Source organism: Ziziphus jujuba, chromosome 5 (genome assembly GCF_031755915.1).
Source record: "Ziziphus jujuba cultivar Dongzao chromosome 5, ASM3175591v1".
Lineage (NCBI taxonomy): Eukaryota > Viridiplantae > Streptophyta > Magnoliopsida > Rosales > Rhamnaceae > Ziziphus > Ziziphus jujuba.
In genome coordinates this window covers 4,197,288-4,216,733 of record NC_083383.1, presented here as the reverse complement: position 1 = coordinate 4,216,733, position 19,446 = coordinate 4,197,288, and the positions used below count along the sequence as shown (strand labels likewise).

The 19,446-nt window shown below is 34.7% G+C and overlaps 2 protein-coding genes across 4 annotated transcripts; one reads left to right on the top strand and one right to left on the bottom strand.

The window, feature by feature from the left end:
• Nucleotides 1-528: 528 nt before the first annotated feature.
• LOC107420623 (zinc finger CCCH domain-containing protein 23) lies at nt 529-2,157 on the bottom strand. Its single transcript, XM_016029617.4, has one exon. The coding sequence runs from the start codon at nt 2,097-2,099 to the stop codon at nt 942-944; it is 1,158 nt and encodes a 385-aa protein (XP_015885103.2). The 5' UTR covers nt 2,100-2,157; the 3' UTR covers nt 529-941.
• A 4,670-nt stretch (nt 2,158-6,827) lies between these two features.
• LOC107420628 (endo-1,4-beta-xylanase 1) lies at nt 6,828-13,488 on the top strand. 3 transcript variants are annotated; one of them, XM_016029625.4, is made up of 10 exons: nt 6,828-6,984; nt 7,574-7,780; nt 8,230-8,455; nt 8,608-8,676; nt 9,360-9,724; nt 9,836-9,995; nt 10,236-10,588; nt 10,884-11,061; nt 11,146-11,682; nt 12,105-13,488. In XM_016029625.4, exons 3-10 carry the CDS (start codon nt 8,381-8,383, stop codon nt 13,218-13,220), a joined length of 2,853 nt encoding a protein of 950 aa, XP_015885111.3. In that variant the 5' UTR covers nt 6,828-6,984; nt 7,574-7,780; nt 8,230-8,380; the 3' UTR covers nt 13,221-13,488. The 3 variants fall into 3 exon arrangements, with proteins under 3 accessions (XP_015885111.3, XP_015885114.3, XP_015885113.3); XM_016029628.4 differs by lacking the exon at nt 7,574-7,780 and having other exon boundaries at nt 6,829-6,984; XM_016029627.4 differs by lacking the exons at nt 6,828-6,984; nt 7,574-7,780 and adding an exon at nt 7,877-8,072.
• The last annotated feature ends 5,958 nt before the right edge of the window (nt 13,489-19,446 follow it).

Below are 19,446 nucleotides of genomic sequence, written 5' to 3'. Positions count from 1 at the left end.
AATCACAAATAATTCTTTAAAGAGGGTATGGTGGATATGATGTTTTATTTAAATACGCCTTAATTTATTTCTTCAACATCCATTATTGTCATCATTTCTATAATATTTTAATATTATCATCTTATTCCTTTTCTTACTTACTATTTAGGACATATTCATTATAATAAAGCTTCAAAGGCAAGTTTTGTGCAAGTCGCAGATTGTCCCATCACTGAAATCTGTGAACCAGGATTCTCTTACCCATCAAATGGAATTAGATGAAGACGATCTAAAGGGCACAAACACTCCATTTTAAGCCTCCAAACCTAGCTAGGCTCAAAGCTTGAAGACAAAACTATACTTTTTTATCATGTGGTTTTAATATCCAGAATTGGGCATTGAAAAATACGAAGATAAAACATGTGGTTATGATCCAGCGTTAAATTGGAGAATAATTTGCTGAGCATGCATACACAGTTTGAAACCTAAGCAACAATTTTGCAGCTAATATTAACGACAGCCTAAACTGTCATACGAAGAAGAGAAGAATTTGAAGAAAAATAAATTTACATTAATAAAACATAACCAGATGAACTTACATAGAAAATTATCCGAGAAATTAGATAAAAATCCAACCGAAATACAATTCACAGACAAATATTGATCAAAAGCAACTGCTGCTGCTATCCCAATCCTCGGCAGTCTGGGAAATTCTTTATCTGTACAAAAAGATCCAACTTCTTCCATTTTTTCCTTCCTTTTTTTTTTTTTTCCCAATAAGCAGATAAAGAGTAATAATAAGTTCTCATGAACTATTTACAGGCAAAATTTCCAAAATTAACTCCGTATTCACAATAGTCAGAAGATCACCACGCCACCGAATTCTGAAACCCATCAGCCAAAATAAAAAATTTCTTTCAAAAGAAAAATCGAAATTCGAATCCGCCTACCATATCTCGGATTCACTTAACTAGCTCCGAAACCCACCCAACGTCCGGTGCAGAGGCGCACGACTGTTCCAGCGAGTTCTCTTTGCTGAGTTTCGCATACATTTTCGCACGCAGGTTTTTCCCAGACTCTACCCTCTCCATGGCAGGTTCTTCCTCGCAGGTCTGGTCCCAGAGATCAAACGCACCCAGTCCCGAGCGATTCGTCGGAGTTCGAGTCGGGGTCGAAGGAAGGCTGCAGAATCCTGGTCGGAGGGTCGATCCACCACGGGGAGAACCAAACCCAGATCCCATTTGAACCCCCCACGAAGGAGAATTCATTTTCATCTTACCAAGCTGAAGACCACGCATTGACAAAGCAAGTTCACTCACCGAGGTGGCCGATCCACCACCGGGTTGAGCAGCGCCGCTCGGCGACATTGGTGGCGACTCAGACGGTGGAGATACCGGTGGCGAAGTTAGGATCGATGTGGGCGACGAAACGAAAGACCCCTTCGTCAAATAAGAGTCAAAAGCATGACGAACCGGCGACCCATCGTAGGAATCGCAGGACGACCCATGAGCCCTCGGACTCTGCTGAGGCAAGACCCTAAGTTGCTCGGGAGTGTGAGCAAAGAAGCAGACTCGGCGGCGACAACTCAGGCCGTCCTTGCACGGCTGAGTACGGTAACGAGCCGGGTGGAGCCAGCACTCGAAGACTCCGTGAGCGAACTCACAGGAATCGCCCTTCTTGCAGTTCCCTTTGCGGAAATCAGGGCATGCAGTGCCAGAGTAGTGATGCTTGCGAGGATCTCTCCGGCGAGCCTTCTCGCCGGGATGAGCAAACGGACACTCCGTCCAGTCATGTGACCTCCCACGTGCGCACCTCCGAACCTTGAACTCGAACATGCGGAAATGATCGCAGGAAAAGGCATCGACGGGCACGTCCGATTCCTCGCTTAGTGAGTCGGACTCGCTGGCCACGTACTCGTTGGAGGGAAGGTAACGGTGGAGCGATGAGAAAGAATCGAGAAAAAGGGCATAGTCTCCGTTACCGGCATTGGCGTTAACGTTGACAGAGGAATTGGGGACGGATGAGAAAGGGGAGGCCATTACTGCCGTCGGATCTTCGAATGGGTCCCATTGAGGAATTTGGACGGTAGGATTGAAGCGGGTAGGTTCTCCAAGCATCATCGAGGGGTAGCATTAGACGACTTCAGACACTGAAGGAGAGAAGGGTATGGTCTCTGATATATAAACAGAGACAGAGATGGAGAGAGAGAAAAAGATGGGGAATAAAAGTTTTAACCGTGGTGAAGTTAAAAGGTAACTGGCAATGCGGTTAAAATATCTAAGCGCCTGCACGATGAAAGCGCACCATGTTTCTTATCGTGGGAATCAATTTTAAAACTTTTTTTCTTTTTCTTCTTAACTAATTCCATAAATCACAACTTTTAATTGGACCGAAATTGTATAGTAATATAATTATTCATATGAAACCATCAAACCTTTTTTTTGTTCTTTTTGATAAACCATCAAACCTTCGTTGGAAGCAACTTAAACAACAATTAAAATACAACTGAGAAGCAACTATATGAGTACTTTAAAAATATATATATATATATATGATAAAATTAAATAGTATATCACAAGCTATATAAGAAAAAATATATATATGTCAATTTGCATTAAAAAATAAAAAGAATTGAAAGATATTTAACGGTTTGGTGGATATAAAGTTAAGAAGGTGGAAGATCATTTTAATAGTCAAAAATTAATGTATATAAATTTTGCATATCTAGATTAGGTCTATTGGTCTTTAAGGTTGTATAATTTGAAAAATATTATCTAACGTTGCTAATAATAATATCAATAAATCAAAGAGGGCACAATAGAACAATATCACTTTTTTAGCAAAAAATAAATAAAACAATATAGCTGATATCTGCCTTTAAAATTTATCAAGAAAAATGATATTTATATGTTATATAACCATTTATGATCTAAAAAAAAAAGATTATTGTTTTCAAACAAACATAACATATTTTAATTTGTTTTAAAAGTTAAAATATAATTAAATATACCAAATTAGTAATTGTTGTGCGGTAAGGGAGAAAATATAACATGAAATGTTGATATTACGTTCATATCACTTCAAATTACTTCAAAATATTGTTGCGTATTATGTAAATTCCATGTCATATAGTAATACAATATTTAAATAAAGTTTATATGTTCCATTTGATATTTAATTTATTGAATGTTGAATTAATGAGTGGTTCGTGCCACTGTATCATCCCCGAGAGCAGGTATGTACAAGTTTTTTCCCCATGAGGTTTACAGGTAATCATTATCCATCCTGTCAAATAGTAAAGCCTTTTATGAGATTTACCCTTTTTTTTTTAATAAAATTAAGATCTCCCATAAATAATAAAAAGAAAAATAAACTATCACACGAAGGTCGGAGTAACAAATTAAAATTTGATAAATAACTTATGGATAATTTATTAAAATATGTTCTATCAAAATAAAAAATGTTCATTTTTTAATTTTTTATCTTGGATGATCATCTCCTATTAGTTTTTTAAAATAAATTATTTAATTATAAACTATTAACAATCTCATACATTCTATTATATATTATATGTGATTCAAATTCATATTCTAATAAATTCAAATAGAAAATATTTAATCATGATATCTGATCCTCTTCGTCAATAATCATCTCATATAAATTCATATATTTATTCCAACAGCAATTTTTTTTGTTTCATCGGCAATATCTAATGAGTTGTTTTTTGAACAAAACAATTGTAATTAGTTATTGAGTTACGCATAGCATTTAGTTAAATTATATTCCCATTTTCATGTAAATTTTTTATCATTGTTTTATTGGCCATACACGCAAATGTGATGAATAAGAGGAAGAGCAAAAGTTTACCTGTATTTTTGTAAATATTAACGTGGATGGTATATAATAAAATAATATAACATTATTTAATAGTTAAATTTTGATAAACAAATTTAGTGATTCCTTTCTCTGGAAAACAAATTTAATAATCCTAATATATTATTTACCAAATACAAGCTCATGAAATAATTTATATAAGATTTAATTATAATAACCCTAATTTTTTTTTTTTAAACGATGCAAAGTACAAATATTTAATTTTATCGGTTTTATATTTGTCCGCAACCAAAATGAGTTTTGACAAAAAAACCGAAGGAATCGGTTTATCCCACCCATCCTTTTTCTTTTTTGGGTCATAATCCCACCAGTCTTTTTCATTGTTGAACTTGCTGCCCATTCCATTGGATTGATTGAATTATCGCAGTTCTACTTCTAATCATACGGGCGTTGAGTCGCCTGGATTTTATTTGATAATTTGATTGTACGAATTGTTAAGGTAAATTGGATTATTTAGCTTTTAACTTATCATTAAATTGATAAAATTGTTCGATTATGAATTTAAAGTGACATGGACGATAGAAGTAGATAAGTAGATGAAACCTCCTTCATGATTGAATGGAAATATATGTGATGCAAGAAAAATAAAACACAAACTATTGCATTTATAATTAATTCAAATTCAATCACATATATATATATATATATATATAAGTTTTAAATCAATGCAGGAGTCTATGATTAATCTAAATGTTTGTTCAGTATTATACATTGAAATCCCAATCAACTAAATCGATGATATTTTGGAGCAGAGGAATAATCATATGTTCATGCACCGAAATTTTTTTTTTCAAAGAATGGCAACTTATTTTTTGTCCTTTTCGACTACGACAAAAAGTTCAAGCCCAAACAAAAATGAAAAGATAGATTATTTTTTTGTGAGTTTTGTTGTGATTTTATTTAAATTTAACAATTTTCAAAATCATCAAAAACATATTAATCTTTAATTTTTATCAAAGGTCAAATTTATATTTTATCGATAAGTTATACTTTTGCTTATATAGAGAATTTCTTCTTTTTTTTCCTGAAAAGAAGATGTAGAGAAATGTTATGTATTGATAGAGTAAGACCGAGCAAAACTTATTTGAAAATTGTAGGAAAAAAAAGAAAAGAAAAGAAAAGCAATACTTATTTGAAAAGATAAAAAGAAAAATTATAGATAGGAGTGAAGAAAATCAATATACAGGTACGAAGGAATGGATTGGGAATCAATGCACAGCGACAATGTAAACAATAAAATCTGTACGGTGTACACATGTAAACATGTCACGTGACGAAGGGGAACACGTGGTCGGTGGCACATTGAGTTGGCTTTGACCCAATCGTCCGGACTGACACTCCATGCAGCGTTATGTACGCGTGGCACTGTTTGTGGTTACACTCTGGTCCCCTCGAGATCCTCATGATCTTTAAATATTGACGACTGACTCTCTGCTTCGCTTTTCCTTTCTTTCTTTTTTAGTCTTTCATTTTGTATTTTTAAAAAATAAAAAATAAAAATTCCAAAGCCGAAGGATTATCCACAGAAGGAGATAGACTTGTGTGTTTTTAAGGGATCAAAAACAAAAGTTATGAGTGCCTATTTGGGAGTTGATGGCAGCTCTTGTCGCCCATCCTTATCTTCTTTGGTCCAATGAAGATAAGCACAATTTGTAAGCAATTCTGACGATGCAGATTTTTAACTCCTTTGACCATGTCTTTCAATCTTTCCATCTTAGGGTAAATAATTTAACTTTTTTTGGTAAATGATAACTTTTTTTGGTAAATAATAACTTTTTTTTTTTTTTTTTTTTTTTAGGGTTCGGTTCTAGAACTTCTATTGCCTTTTCTAATGGTGATTTTCTTATTTTGTTTTGATTTTTGGGGAAAAGTTTACTTTCAAATGCAAAATGGGGTATCTTTTTCTTACTTGGTTGCCACTTACTACCGAATTTAATCAATAATCCCTTCCCGCAATTTGGTAATTACTCAAATTGTCGCAATTTGGGGCTAAAAGAAATGTTATTATATTATTATAGGTTGACCCAAATGTTAAACATTATCTTGATTCTTTTTAAAAAATAAAAAAATAATAATTGAGGAAGATGGATTTTATTGTTGGGGAACGTTACCTTAACTTTTGTAGACCTAATATCTTCCATAATTTATTTTATAATAGATATTTTACAATGAGAATCAATGCGTGATCTTAAAGATTTATCAACACAAAGGGTAGACATTCAGAGACGATTAAATTTAGTAAAGAGAGAAGCAGTGCAAAACACACAACATGTAACGTGAAAGGGCGTGCAGATTAAATTTATAGGAAGTAGTACTATTCGACCGCTTTTGGATATGGTTGGAATTAATTTACTCACATCTCCGTGGATAAATAAGAGGATAATCATTTCCTAATTTTCCTTTAATCGCATGTGTTGGGTTGGTGTACTGTCTGCAACTTGAGACGCTGAAAATGCCAATTAATCTTTATTAAGTAAAAAATTGTGATTCATATTCATTCAAAAATTAAAGGTAAATTGTGATTCTGTGGAGTTTGATTCGAAAACAAAATCTCATCGGGGAGTGTTTTGTGGCCTTGTGCTTACCATTTGTCACCTTTATGTACAACATAGCCACATTAAATAAGTGAAAGGGAAAGACAGCAAATTAGATTTTCCTTTTTTTAATTTGTTTTTATCCTCTATGTCCGTAATGACTATTTTGGACCTGAGAGAATTAATAATTTACCGTGGATTTGGTCATACAAACGACAAACATAGACGTTCCAAATAATAATAATAATAAATAAAAAAAAACTGATTGAGAGGTGGCCTATTAATTTTTGGGCAACTTATATGGGCTCAAGAAATTTGCTCTCGTGCATATACGTCATGGTCTCTGTAATTGGGCTTTTTTCTTGGCTAAATTTTAATGGGCTCCGCTTGGTCTAGCCCAGAATAAACGGGGAGTGTATCGTCTTCGTTCGCATAATTTGTCGCCGCCAACAGAAGATTGTGTTTCTTTCTATCCATTTATGGGTCTCAGTATCTTCTCAGACACGGTGTTGGGAAGAAATGGACGGGCGATGTCCGCGTTGGGTTGGACTTGGAACTTATTGGGTCGTAAAATTAGGTACTTAGCAATTTATTTATTTATTTTGAAGTTTTCCTAAATAGAATGATTATGCATTAAAATTCGCATCTTACATTTGAGTTATAGATTCTTTTTGAAGAGGATTTGAGGTGGTATGATTAACGATGTTTAGATTACTTGAAAGAGGAATCGTAGCCGTCAAGGGCATTCTGTTTTTCAAAAAATGCTTTTATGTTTTCGTGACGATAAAGATAACTGTATAAAATTTTGCTCTATTCTGGTTCCTATTCGGGGAACATTATTTATTTATTTATTTAGTTTTGTGAATTATTCTGCAACTACTTGAACCTTGCCATAATGTAGCAGTCGAAGAGTCTACTAAGAAGGAAACAAAAAGAACAATTTCGAAAGCAATAAACAATTATATGTCCTAAATTCTGTTTTTGACCCTTTTTTTTTTTTTTTTGGTTGGTTTTTTTTTTGTGGTGTTTGTTTTGTATTCATGGACAACAGTTCCCTCGCCATCTCGTATACATGTTTTAATACTTTTATTTTTTTGGCGTAAATTGATTAACAGATGACGTACATTTCTTAAAATATATAACACTTTTTTCCCCTGACAAAACAGAATGTCTTGATGAACAAATACATGGTGCTTATTATGTCTTTATCACCAAATTGCCCCGAGCCTGGATTTGGCAGTTTTGCCGGGACCGATCAAAGTGTCCGAATGGAGAGACGTCTCAAAGGGCATTGTTATAGGCATATTTTTGGAAATCTATATGGCTGGGCTTGATGGAGAACACCAACCCAACACTCAAGCTGAGTCTATTGGGTGGGTGTCTACATTATCTGAATTGCTATACACTCAGTTTAATTATTAAAGTATGCTAAATTCGAGTTTGTACATTTTCAATGACAATGTCAAGTTGGTCTTCCTAGATTTCAAAAATACTGAAAGCACTTCCCCACCTAATTTGTTAGGATCTAGACTCTAATAGATATTGTCTTGCAATCAAAGCCTAAGGAAGGAATCCTAACAATATATGTTAAATTAATTGAAACTGAGAGCATACCACATACTTTTAAAAGCTTCTTTTCCAATTCAAGCATACCAATCTTGCAAGGTAAAGCAAAACGATAAGCAGTTGAGGTTTTTAGCCTTCTCCATAAGGGAAGAGAAAAGAGAGAGAAAAAGAGGGAAAAAAGAAAAAAAAAAGAAAAAAAAAAAAGATTGTTTTGGCATGTTAAAGTTGTTAATTAGTTATACAAATTGTTGATCAGGTTGTATGAGTTTAACCCAGACAAAAGACAAATGGGACTTAAAAGCTAATGGTCTACACAGAAGAGGTTGCAGTTTGATTGGTTGGTTGGTTGGCCCCGCGCCTTTCGTGTACTTCACTCGTAAATTTTTTGAATACGGCAAAGGGTATAAATGAGGACACACTCTGCTTGCTGCTTCACAGGCAAAATCTCCAGGACCCATAATAGGAAGCACAAGCATCCCCAGGTGAATCATTTTTTTTTTTGAGTTCTATCCTATTCTCGCTACTGTAACACAGAGTGTCGTGTTTATTCATTAGTCATATAATATTATGTAATACCCATTTCATATTTCTCTAATTCGAAGATCTTCTTGCTTGATTTTGGGTACTGGGCTAGACATCCGGAGAGACAATGGAGAACCTACTGATTAACGATGCCATTGCTACCGACAATTTGGAGGCACAGGTTCTTGTTTATTCTTTCAGCTTTATATGCGCTTTTCTTTGTTTACATTGCGTTTTCTGACTTGGATTATCATTTTTATTATTTTACAATTTCTGCTCTTCCTCCGTCGCTTTCAACCTTGTTCTTTTAAATGGTGCTTTTCAACTTTTGTAAGTTTGTAGCGTTGGTTTATTTATTATTTATTATTTTTTTTATATCATATACGTCCGTGTAAATGGAGTAGACTAGTCGAAGGTTATCTAATTTTTGTGTATAATGACAGAAAATTATTGTTATTATTTGTCTTATTGTCATCCCCGTCGCAAATGATGGAATTTTAAGAAAAGTATGGTACTGTACTCCCAGACCCAGTAGCATGTTACAATGCATATATACTTTAGGCTGCAAATGCAGCAGTTGTGAGTCAATGATAAACATATATAATTGTGGAGAGTAAAATAAGTAGGATGATTTTATTGATTAATGCTGGAACTGTTACTAGTGAGATAGATGTTGAAACTTCATTCTGAGTATAGAGTCAGGAAACATGGTACAGAAACATAATGTTTGGTTTTGGGAGCTGATTAAAGTGTTCATGAACTTGCTAACTCTTTCTGGAAAATGTTTGAGCCTTACCGCATTAAGATCTTTAACTCATAACTTCATGATTCCAGACTTCTCAATACTTCTGCTTTTGCTGACAGAGTGAAAACCAGAATATGATCAATCCCAGTAGTGGCCGTACGACAAATGTCATACTGAACCATGATTTCTCTGGAGGACTGCAATCTTGGCATGCCAACTGCTGTGATGGCTTTGTTGTTTTAGCTGATTCAGCTAATTCAAGAGGGGAAGCAAACCTGGCTGGAAATTATGCCGTTGTTACAAACCGTAAGGAATGCTGGCAAGGGTTGGAACAAGACATTACCAGCAGAATTTCCCTTAATTCCACTTATATGGTTTCTGCTCATGTTGGAGTTTCGGGGGCCATTCAGGGGTCTGCTGATGTCCTGGCAACTTTAAAACTAGAATATCAGAATTCAGCGACTAGCTATTTATTTGTTGGAAAGTAATGATGTTTGTTACTCCTGCATGTCTTATTCTTCTTCTTTTCTCCTTATTTTTATTTTTATTTTTTTTGGGAAAAGTTCTTTTTGTTAATTGCTGTCATAAAATGCAGAACCTCTGTGTCAAAGGAGAGCTGGGAAAAGGTGGAAGGAACATTCTCATTGTCAACAATGCCTCAGCGAGTTGTATTTTATCTGGAAGGGCCTTCTCCAGGAGTTGACCTACTCATACAATCAGTAGTTGTATCCTGTTTGAGTAACAAAGAATCTGAGGTAATTGTTGGTTTTGAGTCCCTCCTTTGGTTCCTCATGAAACAAACCCTGATAAAGAAGCCTATGTGCATAAGAACACTGAAAATTTAATAAAGTGAAGTTATGTAGAGTAGGTTTGCAAATAATCAGCATAGACTTTTCTGTAAAAATCTGTCCAAAAAGGTGTTTGATTCCGCTAAAATTCAGTTGCAGCTATGTTTTGCTGATTGATTTTGGACTTTATGTTTTCATATTTTAAAGAGTGGAAGCAAAGCATGTGCCACTGCTGAAGATGACAATATAATCCTAAACCCTCGATTTGAGGATGGCTTGAATAATTGGTCTGGAAGAGGCTGCAAGGTTGTCCTGCATGACTCTATGGGAGATGGGAAGATTGTCCCACTGACTGGAAAGGTTTTTGCAGCTGCTACAGAACGTACACAGAGTTGGAATGGAATTCAGCAGGAAATCACTGGAAGAGTACAGCGAAAGCTTGCTTATGAGGTTACTGCTGTTGTTCGTATATTTGGTAACAATGTTACTAGTTCAGATGTACGTGCCACCTTATGGGTCCAGAGAGCAGACCAGCGTGAACAGTATATTGGCATCGCCAAGTTAGTTCTTTTCTCTTTTATTTGTCTCTACATGATAATTGCAGTGGAAATGCGCCCCCCCCCCCCCACACACACACACACAGAGACAGAGACACACTGACCTGGGCAATGCCGATGTCCAAGTAATGTTATGCGCACGGTTTTGTGTTGGAAATTGTAGATTTATCTGCTGATTAGTTTACCGATATGTTAATTTTCTCTTGAAAAATATCCCTTAAACTTGTACCGTTTTATTATCACTGTCCATGTATCATTGACCTTCGATTCCTGATTGAAATCTTGGTTTTTTCTGAAGTGTTCAGGCAACAGACAAGAATTGGACACAATTGCAGGGGAAGTTTCTATTAAATGGTTCCCCGGCCAAAGTAGTCATTTATTTCGAAGGTCCACCTGCAGGAACTGATATTCTTCTGAACAGCTTAGTGGTCAAACATGCAGAGAAAATCCCCCCTTCACCTCCCCCAGTTATTGAGGTTGGTTGAACATGTGATTTTAACTTTCATTCATGTTAGTTAGTCGGGGTTATGGTATTCAAACATTGAATTTTGTTTCTGTAGAACCCAGCTTTTGGAGTTAATATAATTGAGAACAGCAATCTTAGCAATGGCACAAATGGGTGGTTTGGCCTTGGCAATTGCACCTTGAGCGTTGGAACTGGTTCACCACATATCCTTCCTCCAATGGCTAGAGATTCCCTGGGACCTCATGAGCCTCTCAGTGGTCGTTACATCCTTGTGACCAATCGCACTCAGACCTGGATGGGTCCTGCTCAGATGATCACTGATAAACTCAAACTCTTTTTGACATATCAAGTATCTGCTTGGGTTCGAATTGGTTCTGGTGCAACTGGTCCCCAAAATGTGAATGTTGCCCTTAGTGTGGACAACCAATGGGTCAACGGAGGACAAGTTGAGCTTAATAATGATACATGGCATGAAATTGGTGGTTCCTTTAGAATTGAGAAGCAACCAGCCAAGGTTATGGTTTATGTACAAGGTCCTGCAGCAGGTATCAACTTGATGCTTGCTGGACTTCAGATTTTCCCAGTTGATCGACAGGCAAGGTTTAGATATTTGAGAAAGCAAACTGATATGGTAAGTAGATTTTTTGGCTATTTGTTTTGTTAAAAACTTAAATAGAAAACATTTGAAACATACTAGGTTGCCTGATAATTCAATTGGTTAATTTTTAACTATTAAGTAGTATCATCCGTTTGTTTTATGTCTTAGCGAATTCTTTTTTCATTCAGAGGGTGACTAAATAAATGGTCTGCTTGTTTATTCTATTCAACTAAAAGGTGTACTTTACCATTCTTTCTTTAGAAAAATATTTGTTTTTGGTGACTTGTTTGTTTCATCCCATTATTTAAATTTATTACGGTGATGAACATGCACAGTCATACTTGTCTCAATGAGTAAAAAAAAATGACACAATAGTATTCTAAATCTGTTAGTTTGAAATACTTTTTTCCCTTGATCATTTCTCATTTGGGATGTATCTCATAATCTGCATGCAGATCAGAAAGCGTGATGTTGTCCTGAAATTTTCAGGACTGGATTCAACCAGTTTCCTTGGCACCCTTGTGAAAGTCAGACAAATAAAGAACAGTTTCCCCTTTGGATCTTGTATGAACAGAACAAATATTGACAATGAAGATTTTGTTGAGTTCTTTGTGAAAAATTTCAACTGGGCTGTGTTTGGAAACGAGTTAAAGTGGTATTGGACTGAAGCTCAGAAAGGGAACTTAAACTATAAGGATGCTGATGAGATGTTGGACTTGTGTAAGAGCCATAACATAGAAGCCCGAGGTCATTGTATTTTCTGGGAAGTGGAGGGCGCAGTCCAGCAATGGGTCCGTTCGTTGAGCAAAACTGACTTGGCAACAGCTGTCCAAAATCGCCTAACAGGTCTGCTCACACGCTATAAGGGGAAGTTCAGGCACTACGATGTCAACAATGAGATGCTGCATGGCTCATTCTACCAAGACAGGTTGGGTAAGGACATCCGTGCAAACATGTTCAAGATTGCTAACCAACTAGATCCTTCTGCCATATTATTTGTGAATGATTATCATGTTGAGGATGGATGTGACACCAGATCATCTCCAGAGAAGTACATTCAACATATTCTTGATTTACAAGAGCAAGGCGCCCCTGTGGGAGGGATTGGAATTCAAGGTCATATAGACAGTCCAGTTGGGCCAATTGTTTCTTCTGCTCTTGATAAACTGGGTGTTCTTGGACTTCCAATCTGGTTTACGGAGCTGGATGTCTCTTCCATTAATGAATATATTAGAGCAGAAGACTTGGAAGTCATGCTTCGAGAAGCATTTGCTCACCCTGCAGTTGATGGTGTGATGCTATGGGGATTCTGGGAGTTGTTTATGAGCCGTGAAAATTCGCATTTGGTGAATGCAGAAGGAGATGTAAATGAAGCTGGCCAAAAATACCTGGATCTTAAACGAGAGTGGCTGTTTCATACTCACGGCCATGTGGATGAGGATGGAGAGTTCACGTTTAGAGGTTTCCATGGAACTTATTACTTGGACATTCTTACTGCCTCCAAGAAAGTTACAAAGACATTTGTGGTTGACAAGGGTGACACCCCTTTGGTGGTGCCTATTGATCTATAAGTCACTGCTGCTTCGTTTATTAAAACGGTAAATAAATCATTCATGATATACACCTTGTCAAAACTTGTGTCAAACGTGGAAGAAAACTACATGTGTGAATGGGATTCGTGGAGTTACATTCTTGTCATGATTCTATGGCGGGAAAAAATAATAAAATAATAAAAAAATAAATTAAAAAAAGAAGAAGAAGAAAGGTATTAGTATTATTTGGTTCTGCTTGTAAGTTTTCATTAAAAGGAATAAAGATGTATTGTGCGTGACTGATGTATATCTGTTGGAATATTTAAATTTGAACCCAGAGTAAGAGTGTAGGCTGGATGGGCTTGAACAGAAGCTGATGCAAATGCCGAAGAAGCCCATAACAGTCGAGGGTTCAAAAGTTTGTTGTTCTCTTTGCACGAACATCTATCTATCAGAACCTCGCTCAACTCTATTGCCAACCTAAACAAAACAAATCAATTTTTTTTACAATATCTGTCTTTTAAGCCACAACCTTACTGTCTAACCTAATCCGGGTTAGATTTTTAAGTGTTATCGGGCTATGATAAAAAAAAAATTCTATTGCCAAACAGCCAAATTGTATAACCAACAAGGCCTAAAACTTTCTAAAAGAAATTCATTAGAAAAGTAGACACAGTACACTTAAAATATGATGGTGGTCCGATCTGAAATAGCGAAACCCAACAGATTATTGTTGGGCCGTAATGCTGGGTGCCCAGCAATTCCCATGTATTTATTTTTTTGTTTTATTATTATTATTTTCTTAACTCCTAGATGTTTCAATCTCATTTTCAGGGCATGTCTTTTCTCATATGTCAATTTTCTCCGATTTCCAGCACTCACTAAAAGTTTTTGTTTAGAATTGTGAAACGAAGATAAGCCTTGTGGAGTAGACACATCATTAAAACTAAAATAATGTAATATCTCTATTAGGAAACCCATGACAAAACTTCCACTTTGGAAAGGAGTAAAAACAGCCCATCAAGCTCGTTATTCTGAAATCCCTAATGAAAGGTACTCGTCCCAAGACGATTGAATACCGGGTAAAGGACTAGTTAGAAGCATAAAGTATTTTCTTAAAACATAGGAAATGATACATAAAGAGAAACAAATAGCAAAAGCCTAAAATGGAGTTTATTGATATAAAGGAGTCCTTTTTTGTTTTTCTTTCATAAGGCAATAGTATTTCTTTTGATTTAAAGGTTCTATGGAGAGAATGAAGGCTAAGAAAGATCAACATCAATGAAATGGAAACATATAAAAAATTACCATATTAAAAAAAAAAAAAAGGAGTTCCCCACACGGAGCATATTGTTATTATAAACAATCATTTGTGACTCTAAAAATAATCCCATGATAAGGGCCCTAACCCGAAAAAACTTTAAGGCAAAACATGGCCCACCCACCATCACATCAGATTGATAGACCCCCACCATCTACTAATACTACAACAAGACTACTACTCTCTCACCCTTACTATGATGACAATAGGACCCAAAAACAGTCCCATCCCTGTCTCTAGATACCAGGTTCACTTGGACCCCACTTCCCACATGGGTGCATAGTAACCCTCGCTGGACCCCCCCCCCCTGCGCACATTAGCATCCCTATCCCTCTCTCTCACTAATTTTTCCCATTATAGATAGACATATGTCAAATTTCAGACGGAGTTAACGTTTGATATGATGGGGGGGTGTGTTGGGAGGTGGGTCCCACAAACTATCAGAGAAAGTGAAGGAAAATATTAAAACATTGAGGGGCAGAGAGAGAGAGAGAGAGAGAGAGAGAGGGGGAGGGGGGAAGAGAAGTGGAACTGGCAGAGGCAGAGAGAGAGAGAGAGAGAGAGAGAGAGTTAAAATGTGTTAGGCTGGTGCATTGGGAAACAGCCCCCGCGGTGTTTTCGCGCGCCCTCTCCCAAACGACACTCCCAAAGTGGGTCCCTTCCCCACCCGTCTTGGCCTCTGCCCCACACGATGTGGTCGTGTCTCTCGTTTCAACTACACCACCTTCCGCTCTCATTCCTCTTCTCTTGCTCTTTCTCTCTCTTTCTCTTTTATTTTTAATTACCAAAAACAATATATATATATATATATATACTATATATATTTTACTAGTTAATTATAATATTCTGATTTCCATTTACCCAGTTAGATAAGCTTTTGCTACTCTGAAAAAACCTTCTTCTTCTGTAAGGGTTATAAAAATCTTTTCCTTTTTTGTTTGGTAAGAGTATTAATCTCCTATGTTAATATACTTTCACTACTACTTGTGGCTTTTCATGTTTGTATCGTCTGTTCCCCCTTTTTGGGCCTCATTAATTAATCTTTCATATTAGCCTCAAATATTCTGAAAGCAAATATAAAAATAAAATCCAATTTGAATCCTGAACGAATGAAGGATGTGAGTTTTGATTAGATTAGTTGATGAAATCTATTGGGTCGATGTCTTATCAGATGACTTAGAGCTTCATTTCTGTCTCTCATTTCCTTGTTAATATTATTTATTCCAAGACTTTCATATATATGCTAATACAAATATCTAAAACTCCTTCTTTTTATTTTTTATTTTTTTTCCGTTTCTATTTCTAGTTTGAATTTTATAAGACACTCTTCCATATGGTGTGAAGAAATGGACTTTTTTAGCTTAGCTAGGATCACATGGTCAATCCGACATCAACAAAAAGATTTACTAAGCATGAAACTTTAGATTCTATAATAATTATAATAAAATAATAATATACATCTGGAACGACTACGACCGAAGACGAAGAAGAGTCGAGAGAGATCTTCTCAAACTGAATAATTCCCAAAAATAAGTACACAAATAAAAGTTTTTCATTCTGCTCAATTTGTTAAATATTTTGCATTAAAAAGCTGCTCCTGAAAAAACCACCCAAACAAAGAGAGTACTTCGCGGGAACACTCTGTTATCCGTACTATTCCATCCAAGCTAATTCAGCTCGTATATTAAAGTAGCAGAATTTATGCACACAAAAGTATGAATTAACCAGTATGTTTTTGCCTAGAAAAAGAAAATTACAGAACCACGTGGCAGATATATATATATATATATATTTTCTAAAACTCATGGGAACTGGGTAAGCGTACATGGGCATATACGCATACAAATGTATCTTTTTTGTTGAAAAGGTTCTTGGGTGTACTTATCAATTTTTTTGATAAGATTCTTCGACTTTGTGATGGTGGGCATATCAGTATAGATGCGTACATTTGAGGGACATTCAAAATGCAAAAAAGGGTGAAGATTCTCTCTCTGTTATCTTTCTCTAACTTTTCGTAATAATCTACTGCAATGTTACATAATCTACTGCAATGTAACATTTGTATATGCATGGGGGTGAAGAGCGTTACAGAAAATTTAAAGGGAATGTCCATTCACCTTTATAATATTTTAAGAAAATTATGATTGCTTTTGAAAAAGAAGGCACTTAAATTAAGAAGTGTAATTAAAAGATTAAAAGTTAGCGAAAGAGCTAAAAAGCCAACATGGTGCTTTCAAACAATGCAAATGTCATCATTTACATGCAAATTAATAAAAGTAAATCCAGCCCTTTCTAGGTTTCCAAACTTGATTTTCCACTCAAAATATGTGTGAATAACAAAAGAGATTTGCAAGCCTGAATGGTATCAATATTGCTATAAAGGGTGGTCAGGTGGAAATAAAAAATAAAAAATAATATATTAGTTCACTTTAATCTATATTTAAGTAGAATACTGTCCGTAATAGTAAATTATATTATAACATGATTGTCTACATGCATGATTGAAAGAGAGGCCTCAGTCGGTCACTACTTTTAACATTAAAATATTTGCCATGAAGTACAAAGGAAAAAAAAAAAAATGATTACTTGGTGCTAAATTTCATACCTAATGTTACAGGATTTAAACGAACACAATTTTATAATAACCATTATAAAATTGTTAGTTATACTGAGAAATAGCCATATTGTTTTAAATATGTATGGTCCTTGTGCTAAACTGGTATGTATAGAAAATTGGCTTTATGCCATTTCTCTCAAATTTCTACAATAATAAAATCCGACAAAATTAGCATTAAACATTTAATCCTCTCTTTTTATGACAAATAATAATGTAAAACTACACAGAATTATTGATATCCATGCGGAACAACCTACCCCCATTAACCGGATCATACAATTGTTTGCTAATATATTTAGGCCTTATTTTGTAATAGTTTTTCTTTTGCTTCTATTTTTTTAAAAATACCTTTGAAAAAGTCTTTTTTTGTTAATTTCGGTTTTCAAAACAAGATCAAACATTTTTATAAGTAGTTTTTAAAGTTCAAATGTTATTTTTAACTTTCCAAAAACTATGGCAAACGGATCGTAATCGCAATTCTAGCTTTTTATATTTAAATTAATTCCAAAGATGTGAGACATGCTCCCGTGATATTATTACTAGTCACTAATATTCAAATTGGTGGCCGAAAATGGTGTAATTACTTAACCATCCATCATGCTTTGATATCAGCCATTGCAGATAGGTCTCTACTTGACCTTGAATTGAAAAAGGCTCATTATTCCTTTAAACGTTTATGTTGAGGGCTGCCTACGCCAAAAGGTTGCTTTTCAATACATCAAATTAAAATGATTAATTAAGCACTAATAGTGAAAAAAATTTGAAGATTGTACATATTTACGAATAATATAAAGCTTTTGAAAGACAGAGGTAAACGTAGTGGCTTTCTTTTTCCAACTAAAATCTTTCTGTTTACACTTAAGTATCTTTTCCTCTCTCTCTCCCCATCAAATCAAACACTTAAAAATAAAGAAAAAAAATAAAAAGTTTAAATTAGAGATACCAGATCTCCTTCCTAATCTCTAGTCAATAGTTAGTGGTCAGCACTGTGTATTCCCTATTTGAGTGATTAAATCATCCATCTTCTTCCCCTTTTATGGACTCAACTTGCTTATAACCCTTTAACCTCTTTCCTTGTTCATAATTAGACATAAAAGTGGAATATTTACCTAATAAAGCCACTTGACAGTTGTTTTTAACTTTGCTTTTGGTCATGTAAAAATGTGCTAAGCAGCTGGACGGAGCAACAACCAGAAGATCATACTCTAGTTGTCCCATTAGTCTTTATAACCTTAACCACTTGGTCGATATCGCTCCACGTAGTTTTTAGGTTCTTTAATTTATGATTCTTATGCCGAATATTATCTTCCCTTGGATACTTTTCAATAAATTTGATTGGTTGATTATGCAAGCATTAATATGGGATTACATGTAGGATAATTCCTCAATATAATTCAGCTTAATTTGCAAGATTTGAAATTTTACAATTTTTACTTTCAGTTTCTTATAAATTTAGCTTAATACTCAAAAAAAAAAAAAAAAAAAGTGGTGATAGAGGGTTTAATGTAGGCGAGGTGACTTTTTCCTTTTTTCTTTTTTTTTTTTTTTGGTAAATTAAGCCTAGGTGACTAATAAAAAGCACGGAAAGGGTGTTTCAAGCTGCCATCTTAGCTAATTTTCCAAAAAAAAAAAAAAGGTGCTATCTTGGCTAGCTAGGTATAAAGTACTGCTTTTTCATATAATTATATAAATAATTATCAATATATATATATATATATATATATTATATTGAATCAAAATATATAGAAAAACTTTTAAACTGTATAAAATTCTACCTTTTACAAGCTTGAGTTTTTAGGAAAGAAAAAAAGAAGATATTTTAACAGATTGCAAATATTCTGTATGATATCATGAATCTCATGATCAGTATAAAATTTGTAAAATAGGTCCCTAAATAACGTTCTTCCGTAAAGGGGTAAATATCTGGATTCATGGCCCATTGAATGATAGATTTAACAAATTTGACAATCTTTTATTAAAATTTTTAATTATTATATATGAAAGAATTAATTTATTTTTTGATGGAAATGATACAATTAATTTGTAGTTGAATAAATTGAAGCATAATGCTTTTGTGAATTTACATGCAGCATATATAAAAAAAAAAAAAAAACAAAAAGCAAAAAACAAAAAACAAAAAATGTAAAATGTTTGTTTATTTAAAAAGAAAGAGAGAGGAGAGAAAGACAGAACAGGCTGAAAACTTAATTGCAGCAGAAAATCAGGCAACTCCTGACCCTTTTATCTCTACACATTTTTTCATTAAATTATGGTCTTCATATGTTGGGGCTCTTTTCTAATTTGGTTTATTTATTTATAATATCTTA

Excerpts from the sequence above, each read along its gene's own strand:
- LOC107420628 (XM_016029625.4), top strand. The coding sequence starts at position 8,381 with ATGAGGACACACTCTGCTTGCTGCTTCACAGGCAAAATCTCCAGGACC. Across the intron at positions 8,456-8,607 it reads GGAAGCACAAGCATCCCCAG|ACATCCGGAGAGACAATGGA; the intron begins GTGAATCATTTT and ends GTACTGGGCTAG. Across the intron at positions 9,996-10,235 it reads TGAGTAACAAAGAATCTGAG|AGTGGAAGCAAAGCATGTGC; the intron begins GTAATTGTTGGT and ends CATATTTTAAAG.
- LOC107420623 (XM_016029617.4), bottom strand. The coding sequence starts at position 2,099 with ATGATGCTTGGAGAACCTACCCGCTTCAATCCTACCGTCCAAATTCCT.